This window comes from Chroicocephalus ridibundus, chromosome 2 (assembly GCF_963924245.1).
Source record: "Chroicocephalus ridibundus chromosome 2, bChrRid1.1, whole genome shotgun sequence".
Lineage (NCBI taxonomy): Eukaryota > Metazoa > Chordata > Aves > Charadriiformes > Laridae > Chroicocephalus > Chroicocephalus ridibundus.
Genome location: NC_086285.1, coordinates 154,772,841 through 154,783,396, shown reverse-complemented (window position 1 = coordinate 154,783,396; position 10,556 = coordinate 154,772,841). Strand labels below are relative to the sequence as shown.

Below are 10,556 nucleotides of genomic sequence, written 5' to 3'. Positions count from 1 at the left end.
TGACCTGATGTAGCTGCAGCGTTTGCTACCGTAACCCTGTGTATGGGTGATAAAGCCCATGTCCCCCCCACCTCCTGCCTATCTATAGTGACATTTGGATTTCCTGTATGCTACCTTCCGACAGCTTCTGTCTTCCATCCAGTCAAGTAGGGAGCCTTCAAAATACTTAAAAATAAAACTACAACTAAAGAATTTATACAAAATAAATAAATAAATGAATAGTCCCTACAATCCATTAAAAGTTCAAAAGCTCTGCTGTTTTCATCTGGATGCATCAATTTAAAACTACACGCACTCTAGCAAAGGTGGCTTGAGCTTGGAGACAGCTCATAGGCTGGCTCAGGACATGGGATGGAGAGATAGGATACTCTGGTTTTGTAGTTCAATTGCTAAAAGCAGACAAAAACACTCCAGTTAGTAGATTCTGGTCAAGACCTTTGAAAGCAAAGAAAATAATCCTATCTGTTACTGAATAGCTCTATTAAATGATCAGAAAGAGCTCGGCACCACCTTGTTATCTGCACATGACCTCTCCTGAGGCATCTGTCGCCAAAAAAAAAAGAAAAGGGAAAAAAAAAGAGGACAAATTAAGCAAGCGCCTCAGACTGCTGCATTTGAAAGCAGATCTTCAGGACAGGGACGCTTTCCATAGAGTCATTTCAGGCAAAGGTCACATGTGTGCATATAAAATAATTCCTGAAAGCAGCGCCTTTGTCCTCCAGCCATCTCCCAATGGAGCCATTGTCCCGCCGGGGCAGCTGTCACCCTGACTTCAGCCGCGCGGCACTGGGATCCCAGGCCCAGGGTGGCCAGGCATCCCCCCGGGAGCCGGCCCGGGGCCGAGGCAGCCCGCGACCTCCCCGGACAAGTGCATCTGCTGGGAGCCGCTGCCGGGGCCAGGGTGAACTGAAGTTTCCGCATCAAACTTCAGTCATGGAGAAAAAAGATCCACTGGTACGGTAGGAGCATCTTCCCTCCCCTTCCGTCCCATGTGTTTTTCTGGCTTGTTGAAGTAGTCTTAAATAAACATAATTACAAGCAAAGTCAGGCTATGAAGTAGCGTGAATGTGTTTTTGCCAAGTGCAACTTGGATTGGGATTTGGCAAGTTGGAAGTCTTTTCAATATGCATTCAGGGGTGATGTTGGAAGTGCTCTGATTCATAAGTAAAGTAGAAAGTATTATTTAATGCACAGAGATGAAACTATGTTTAAAAAATCATAGTAGATCTCTTATAGCTTGTTTTGTCTTCTGGAGATGCCTTCTCTCAACATTTTTAATATAAACTGCCTTTCATATGTATTGTTTTCTTATAGCAATGTTAAAATTGGCATCCAGCACAGACACAAGCAAAGTATCTTGCTTTCTGTTTGTATTTACCTCCTACAATATTAATATTAGGCAAATATGTAATTACAAGTTTAAAACTCACACGTCACTTAGCTTTTGATTTATATTAAAATTTCCAGTGTCTGGAGCTTCACTGGCAAAGTCTTGGGCTTAAAGTCAATCTGTTTAAATAAGGTTCCTATTACAGGGACTTCTACCTAAGCCTTTTTATCCAAAGGAAATATATGAATTTCTTTAATCAGGGCAGTAACATCTCAAGGATCTGTAATTTTTTTTCATAACCCCTTATGCCACAAATGTAAAGTGCTAATTAGAGAGGCAAGTTGATAAGGAGTTAACAAAGCAGTGTATGCCCTGTAGTTTCCCCTCCATATGTTTGGACTCATAATGGTTTTGATTACTCTGATTTTGAAGTATTAATCATCGCGTCCCTCTTTTGAGTCTCTTTTGCTTCTGATTTGCTTAGATTTTAATTGTGATTTGCTTCTAATTACTACTGATCTGCGTAAGCTTCCCGTCAGCATGCGCCGGTGCTGCGCAGGCTGCTCCTTCTTGCCACCGCATCTGTGAGGGAAACGCTGAGCTCTGCAAGTCAAAGCGGGGCGCTGACTCGTCAAATTCAAAAATAGAGCATTTCTGTGGCAAAGCAGGTATTGCTCCCCTTGTTCGAAAGGCTTGCGTTACCGAAGCGGTGTCAAAGCTCTTGTCTGCAGCTTACAGGAGTGCCCCAGACCCCCTCGGTGGACCTGCCGTGGGGAGGTGGGCTGGGGGCCAGCAGAGTAGGGCCCAGTGGGTAGGGAGAGGTAGCAGGAGGATGCCTGTACCTGAAAGAAAGAAGAGGTTGACTCTGCCCCTACCAGCGGCTGCCCCCAAGTAACCTGCCGAACTGTTCAGGGGCAGCTACGGACATTTTTAGATTAAGAAAGAGCTTCTCTTGAAGTCCAAGGCTGTGGAACTATTTCCTCCTAGCAGGCCTGTATAGGATGTTAAAAAAATAAAACAGCACTCCATTTGTGTTGCAACATTTATTCTACAAAATCTTGCCTTATTTCAGAGGATGTAATAAGATGGTTAAACCATGAGTTTAAAGTCACCGCAGCAGGGAGGTTTCCAATTATTCATAAAGGATGCCGGTGGGGTTTGAATGCCAGGTAGCTAACGATATGTTAGCATCATTCTTGAAAGATGGAGCTGTTAATAACAGCGCTCGGAAGCAGCCTTTACCCAGGAATGCCAGATGTAATCCTTTGACATCAGTTGAACTGGAAATGGAGGTAATGAATATTTCTGAGAGCTGAATGAAAGGTGGCGGCATGAGACTGTTCCTGGCAATGCTGGGGCTAGCACCACCTTGTCCGAACTCCCGTGCGCTATTGTAAGTGCTCATCTATGGCGCTTCACCAAATTAACGGTTCACTGACGGAAATGGAGGAAAACGTGTTATTGCTGACACACCAATAACACAAACTGGTTTTCATGTGCTTGCAAAGCTGGAGGAATCCTTGACCTCTGGCACACCTTGCGGGATGGGGGCTTTTGAATCTCCCAGCACTGCTCTCCCCGTGCAGCCCACGCCAGCCCAGCTGGGATGCACACTCCCTCGGCCTCGCCACCAGGTGAAATGGTGACTATGTCTGCGGGGTGTTAGACCAAGTGACCTCACAGGCTTTCTTTGTCTCAAAAGCCATGAAACTGTGTGCACTCCGTGCATTTAGAGTAAGGGAGAACAGGGTCACTGTCACTTTGATACAAAAAGAAAAGTAAACACATATATAAATACATATAGGCTCTGTCAGCATTGGAGAACTATTTTGCTGTTGTGTACTGTTTAAATTGTGTTGCTTAGAAGTTCCAGTGGCTAGCGCTGTACATGAAAAATTGGATTAAAAGAGATTAAAAATACAAAATAATAGCAGGTGCTATTAGGCTCAGCTCCTGTCTTCTCGCCCTGAGACAGACTGAGCTTTTCTCCTGTTGCAGATGGACCGTTTTGCTCCTAGATATTGCAGAATATTTATTTTTTTAAAAATAATTACTTGCATTTAGTACTTATATAACTGCATTTGTACCTAAAATTCTTTGACCTGACATGCAAAAATATTGACACCGGGTTTTAAGATTTCTAAATCAAACATTTGAAATCTGGCTGCTCCTGTGGTCTCTGTGCGTTATCACGTACTCTGTGCTGTCTTTCCAACAGTAGCCCTGTTTCCTTTACCTTCTTACATCTGTGACTGGGAGATAAATTGTGTCCTCAGATGCCTCCTCTTCTAACACAATTCCTGTCCAGCCAGGACAATTCCAGCCAATTCCTTTCTGTGTGAGACTTCATGACCTCCTTCCACTCTTTTTATTGGGAAGTACCTCACAAGTTTAATCTATAAGCATGCTCCTTTGTTTATCTAATTTCATAATATCTTGTTGAGATTTTTAATAGAAAGCTGTGGTGGGTTGACCTTGCCTGGCTGCCAGATGTCCATCCAGCCACCCTCTCACTCCCCTTCCTCAACAGGACAGGGGGAGGGAGAAAACAAGAGAGAAAAGCTCGTGGGTTGAGATAAAGACCGATTAGTGTCATGGGCGAAATAGATTCAACTTGTGGAAAATTAATTTAATTTATTGCCAATTAAAATAGATTTAGGTGGTGAGAAGCAAAGACAAAAATTAAAACAGTGCCTTTCCCCCACCCTCCCCCTTTTTCCAGGCTCAACTTCACTCCTTCATTCCTGACTCCACCACTTCCTCCCCACCACCCCGGGTATCCCACCCCGGGTTGTGATCCATCCATAACAGCCCCTCTCTGCTGCTCCTCCCTCCTCACACGTTTCCCTGCTCCAGTGCGGACCCTTTCCCCGGGCTGCAGTCCTTCAGGATAAACCCACTCCACTGGGGTCCCTTCCATGGGCTGCTGGGGAATGTCTGCTCTGGCACCTGGAGCACCTCCTCCCCTCCTTCTTCATGACCATGGTGTTTGCAGGGCTGTTTCTCACACTTTTTCCCACATTCCTCACTACCTGCACAGCGATCTTCACCCTTTCTTCAATGTGTTTTACCAGAGGCAGCCATCTTGGCTTCAGTGAGTCAGTTGGAGCCAACTGGGACCAGCTGGAGCCGGCTACGTCCAGCCCAGGACAGCCCCGGCCGCTCCTCACAGAGGCTTCCCAGCGGGCCAAACTGCCAGCGCCTGGGCATGGACACCCAATACAGAAGCCTTAAATCTTGACCTCATATCTACAAAAATAATGGACTCACAGCCTCTGATCTTCTGTTTCCATGTATTTTTTGACTATTTAAAGATTTTAACCTGAAAGCCTTCTAGTTTTAGAAGACATGTCTGGCTTTACTATCACTCACCTCTTCACTGGCTTTCTCTTTTTTTTTTTTTTTTTTCTGAGGACTTCTTGGGAACTCATCCTTGAACATGACCTTATTTTTCCCTCCCATGTCCATCTGGTGTAAAAACCTGTACATCATTTGTGGAACACGGTCAGAGTTCCTCCTGTTCTTCTGAAACCCTCCCTGGCAGCTACCTCACACCCCCATCACTGCAATTTCCCATTTTATTCTCCTCGCAGCTCTTTTTTTCTTGCTGCCTGTTAAATAGGATGTTTGGCTGAGGTCCTTCCTCTCACCCCTGTGGTGCTCAAAGAACTTGGGAAATATTCACTAGCCTGGGTGATACCACTTTGCTCATACAGGCTTTTTGATTTAACGCCAAATTTCAAGCTTCTGTCTTTGTATTGGCGTGTGTTGAAGTGCAGGTGGCCGTTGGGACAAGGCAGGGTGTGCTTCCTAGTGTGACAGGCCACACGTGCGCTTAGCCAGGACTAACGCATGAGGAGATGCTCCCAGACAGGTCCATGCACTTGTGTTTACCCACAAACCAACCCACCAGGTCATTCTTCTGCCAGACATGGACAATTTGCAAGGGGGGAACGCGTGGACTTGAAGAAAGGATGATTTTACTGCTCTGTGCAAAAGTTGTCAGAGTCAGCGCAGACTGGGCTCCCCCAGGAATCACTCCAGGTTTTACAGAGAGCGCCGTGCAAACCTGGCACAGGATTTGAAGACTTCCCTCAGCACTTTGCAAACAGCATAACAAAGCAGAGGGGAGGAATACAGCCCAGGGATGCTCCATCCCACACTCTGTGTTTTCAATGACTTCACTCCAGCAGCTCAGCTCTGCAGAATTGCTTCAAACTGCCCTATTCAAGTGCAAGTCCTTGAGGCAGGATTTTGGTGCAGCACTCCTGACAAATAGCAGTAAAAGGGGCAAAGAGAATAATATATAAAGGGCAAAGAGAAAAAATTTCAAGGTAGAAGTTACTACCTAGAGAATATTTGCTTACTTATTGCTGTATATTTCCCCTTACAGAAAAACCTTTTCAGTCCTATTAGCTGTATGTGCCTGGTGCCATTGATGAATATGACAGCTGAAAAAGTTTTCTGGCCACAGCAGGAGAACAGGGAACGGGCCATGGGCTGGTGGGGGTTACTGGAGCTGGGACAGGATGGTGGTGAGGATCCCGTGTTGTGGCAGCAGCAGAGGGACTGGGGGATCAGCCCTGCATCAATTTCAGTGTTAGGGCTACCAAAAGCTGGGATAGAGAAACTCTGATTACAGCTGCAGGGACTGTTACAAATTGCCACTCCTTCAGTTGCTCCAGTCTGCAGTTTGGTATGTCAGCACAGCCTCTGACATGAGTGGGATGGTGGGAAGAGGCCAAAGGCAGCCTGGTCCTCATCTACATCAGCATCAGTGCAGAATGTTAGGTGCAATACTTTCATTTCTAAGATTTAACAGGTTGTATAAAGAGAAAGTATGAGTTGTTTCAGCCATCTTTGGAGAAAGAAGAGAATGAGCTTGTGGCTGGGGTCTGGTACCTGCAGCAGGTGACCCATGACGGGATCTGAAAGATGGGGATGAGGGCTGCTCCGTCCAGCCTGAGTGTGTGGCTCAGGCCTGGAAAGTCATTCCTCAACGCGTCTCTTGCCACCCCCAAAAGGAATTTGGGCTGAGACAACAAAAAACATCCTGTGGATGAAAATACAGCACTATAAGGGGGGGAGGAGAAATGTCCAGATGAAACAACACTTTGTAGATAATGAAGTTGCTATCACCTGTAAATACTTTCTTTCCTTTCTTTCCATGCTGAGGCTGGACAGCTAAGGTGGCAGTGAAGACAACAGGCGAACCCGAAACAAGGTCACCCCTTTGGGGTGGGACAGAGGGAAGGGATCACTACTATAAAATTGGGTGAAATTCCCTTGGAGCTGATGGCCCTTCATTCAGTATAAAAGTAAGCAGCTCTTAAATGCCTCATGGATAGCCAAAACAATAGGATTCCTTTCCCTGCTCAGGGAAACAGCATTTTTTTGTACATTCTTTGTAAACGACAGGATTGTACTAAAGAATCGATTGATGCCACTATCTTAAAGATGCCTCTCTTAAAGAAATCAACCCGAAGGGTCTCAATCTCAGCTGGCTGCCAAGTCCAGAAGGATTCATTACTCAGGTCATTTGTGCTTGACCACATAAATTCAATGCATCTAAATAGGCTCTAATTTTTCAGTGTCCTTGAATGTATATTGCACTTGTGCGGTACAACTGGAACAGAGCATTAACAATAGACTAGAGCTCGTGAGGACGGTTTCCTCCCCCCAAAGCCCCACAACAGGGGGAACAAGAAGGAAGGATTCCCTTTGGAATCTCCAAAACTCCACTCTCCTCATATATTTTTCTGGGGGGTTGGACTAGATGATCTCCAGAGGTCCCTTCCAACCCTATGATTCTATGATTTTGTCTCTTTTCACCCCCAACACTGAGATGTCTTTTTCTGCACTTCCGTTGCTCTGCCCAGTCAGACTAGTGTTCCCTACAGACGGTAGGAGATGGCTGTGACAGTCATGGGATCTCGGGTGCCCTTCAGCCACCGTGCTGTCCTGGCAGCTGCTGCTGGCAGTGTCAGGCCTGGTTTATTTTGCTGAAGCTGCCACCTCCCCAAAAGCCCCGTGTCTGCTCTGTGCCCTCTGTCCTGCAGCCTGACCGTGTCCTGCAGCCTGACCGTGCTTCCACCTGCCCTTATACCATGGGGCTTTGGGGTTGGCTTCTTTGTTTTATTGATAACGAGTCAGAGTAGTAAGCAATGAAAGCAGTTTTTCTAGTGTCGTTTTTTTAATCCAATATCTTCAAAAACCATGCCGAATTATCTGCAGAATCAAGCAGATGCTTCAGCAGGCTTAGGCTGCCTACCAGCAGGGGTATGAACATGAGGTTATAGTCCCATATTCATTTGCAAAACAGCTGACGTGGCCTAAGCTGCCACAGAGGAAGCCTGTACGTGCTCCTGCTCTGTCTCTGCAAAGTGAACCTCGTTTGCCCCAGGGGTAGGGGTGCTCCTCCTCTCCTGAGTTCACCTGTGTCGCCGGAAGACACTGCTTCTCCCTGCCTGCTTCCATCGCCCATACTGGCTTCTTTACTCGAAGTCTGTCGGTTTTTGCTTTGGTTTGGTTTTTGGTTTGGTTTGTTGTTGTTGTTGTTGTTTTTTTTAAATGAGATTTAATCACAGTATTCCTCAGCACCAGGCTGGAGGAAGGTCACGCAAGCAATGAAACTCCAGTGGTCGGTCGGGTGCAGTGCAGAGGAGGAGGAGGAGGAGAGGCAGTCGGGCAGGGCAGCTCCTCACCTGAAAGGCTGAAATATTGAATTCACAGGCCTGAGCGGCGACACCAGGCACTGGAGGCCTTTCCTTAGGCTGGCAAAGCTATGGCTGGAAAAGGAGGTGTCTCCACCCTCTTCACCAGAGAGGTAGTTTATTCAAGTCCTTTTTTATATGGGTTGGATCAGACGTTGCCTTCAAAAGTGCTTGGTTGCAGTGTGTTGGAGAAGGGGCAGCAGCGGACAGTGGAAGGGCACTAAATTAAATAGCCACAGCTGTTTTTCTGGCTCTCTGTGGATGCTCAGCAACATCTGTCTCTGCCCTGAGAAACTTCAACATATATAATTACAAGCTGACTTTAGTCTTGTCTGATGTGAAAAAGGGATTTACTGGGGTGGGGAGGAGATATATCTCTTTTCTGTGAAGGCCGAGCAAAGCAGAGCTGCTTTTGTTTTACAGCAGTCGGCAATCATTAAACCAAGGAGCCGAATATTTCTGAAAATCTTGTATCGCTAGATGAAAAAAAAAAAGACGAGCTAGAGAATCAAAACTTAACTCAGTAAACTATTTGCTTTAAAATACTGAAGTAATCTATTAATATTAAATTGGACAGTTTCCCTACAGTCTGCTTGTTTAATCCATTAGAAAAAATGATTCTTTATTCCTTTCCAAAGTTTTATGCTGAAAAGGTAAAAAAAGTACTTGCATCAAAAAACTTTTGATAATCCTTATGCAAACCCATGCTAGCACAGAGCTGCATACTTTTTATTTCTAGCACTTTCCTTCATTTTTTTATATTGCATTCCTGCAGAGCTTGAAATTTATTCTGTCACACATTATGATATGGCTTTAACAAAAAACTTCCAGCAATGGATCACATTGTTTTGTTGTTAAAATGTCGCTTTTACTTTTCTCACCCGGGGAAAACAGGGAGTACTGTTCCAACAGGATGTTTTTCCCTTTGTACTTATATTTGTCATCTTTGCACTTGGCTGTAATCAGAAAAAAAAAAAAAAGCTGGCATTTAACTCAAGTGGTGGTGACACAGTTCAACTTAGGAAAATTTGTGATGCTTGGAAAGTGGCCCATCTGTCCTAAATGACCTAAAAAAGTAATATGCGATTGTTTTAAGCTTTTGTGCTTTGCCATTAAAACAGGCGGCAGCAGATGCATGTTCAGAAATGCGGCGAGCTGAGCCTACGCTTCGGTGACAGTGACACCACTCCCCTGGGAGCAGCAGCGAGAGGCGGGGGGAGAGAAAAGCCTGTCTGTGCTCTGCCCCCTGCTCCCCTGGCCGTGGGGTGCTGCTTATTTACAGTGCCCGGCTTGGGGTTCAGAAGCGGTAGCAGTTTTCAGCTCACTGTATCTCACAGGCACGCTGCTTCCAGGCCTGAGGACCAGGGAGCTCCTCCAACTGCAAACCCTGTAAAAGAAAGGGAAAATTTTAACCTGTTTTGACCCACAGCGTGGCCCTGGGAGTGGTTGGTTGGGGTGAGGGGGATGGGAGTGACAAGGACGAGCCAGTCTGCCAGGACTGCTTGTAGACTGTGTATCTGGACTGTACCTGCTGGTTTTACTTCTGTTCTGAAGGAAAAGGGCAGAAAATCCAGTTATTTCCAAGCTATTCAGGTATCTTACTCCTCCCAACAGCTGTGATGTGTCTTTCAAATAAGAGCTAAATCAGTACCCCCAAAAAGGAGTTGCAGATGGGGCTAAGTCTGTGACAGCGTTAGCTGTGTCCTCATTCTATGCATTTTTCTTTGGGCAGAAGCCTGTGCCGTTCCTATTGTACGCTCCTCCACATACGAGTTCATGGGGCCACTCGGTCAATCAGATCAGGGAGTTTAGTCGGCTTTTAATAATTGTTTTTTGTTTTTTTTCAGAGGTCATCTGAAAAAGATGTCCTGATTTCTTCAGGATTTTATTTAATAGAGGATTTCCTTCTCTTATGCTGGCCTGGTTGCATCTAGTGCTGCAGTCTTGCAGTCCTTATGCAAATAAAATAGCTCTTGCACTTGAATTGGACTTGAGTGAAGTAGGTTCATGCCCCAGGAGGCCCACAGCCTTTTTAAATCTTAACTACAACACTGTCGCAGCCTGTCCTACGTTCGTGCATTCGTTTACCGCGCCAAAAAAGCTTTCGTAGGTACAGGCACCATAACAGCAGCCAATTCTTCAGTCTTGAGATGCCTCCTTGTGCGTAGGAACAGGTGGAAAATGTGCCCACCTGAGGACCTGTGGGGGAATCCTCTGTTTCCAGCCTCATCCCGCTTCCCTTCTTCCCCAAAAGAAGTATGAGTGCTGCGGAGAATGGATGGCCAAAGCCTCAACTGCAGGCAAGCTGACAACAATATTCATAGTGGCATATCTCTTTAAACCGAAATCAAATAGAGTTTTGCTGTTTAGAAAATACCAGGGTTTTTTTTTTTTTTAGATTAGCGAGAAGAAAAATATTAATTAAAATACTTCTTTTTTTTTTGATCCAAGTGCCAAAAACATTAAAAAAAAAGAGATTTAAAGCAAACAAACAGAACTCTTGTTTGGCAAAG

General features: G+C 45.5%; 1 protein-coding gene across 1 annotated transcript in view; it reads left to right on the top strand.

Annotated features, from left to right (window-relative positions):
* The first annotated feature begins 732 nt into the window (after nucleotides 1-732).
* Nucleotides 733-10,556, top strand: part of ENPP2 (ectonucleotide pyrophosphatase/phosphodiesterase 2) — a 77,142-nt gene continuing 67,318 nt past the window's right edge. Inside the window, exon 1 of the mRNA XM_063327454.1 lies at nucleotides 733-954. Within this exon, the coding sequence (XP_063183524.1) occupies nucleotides 733-954 (222 nt within the window). The remainder of the gene's footprint in view (nucleotides 955-10,556) is intronic.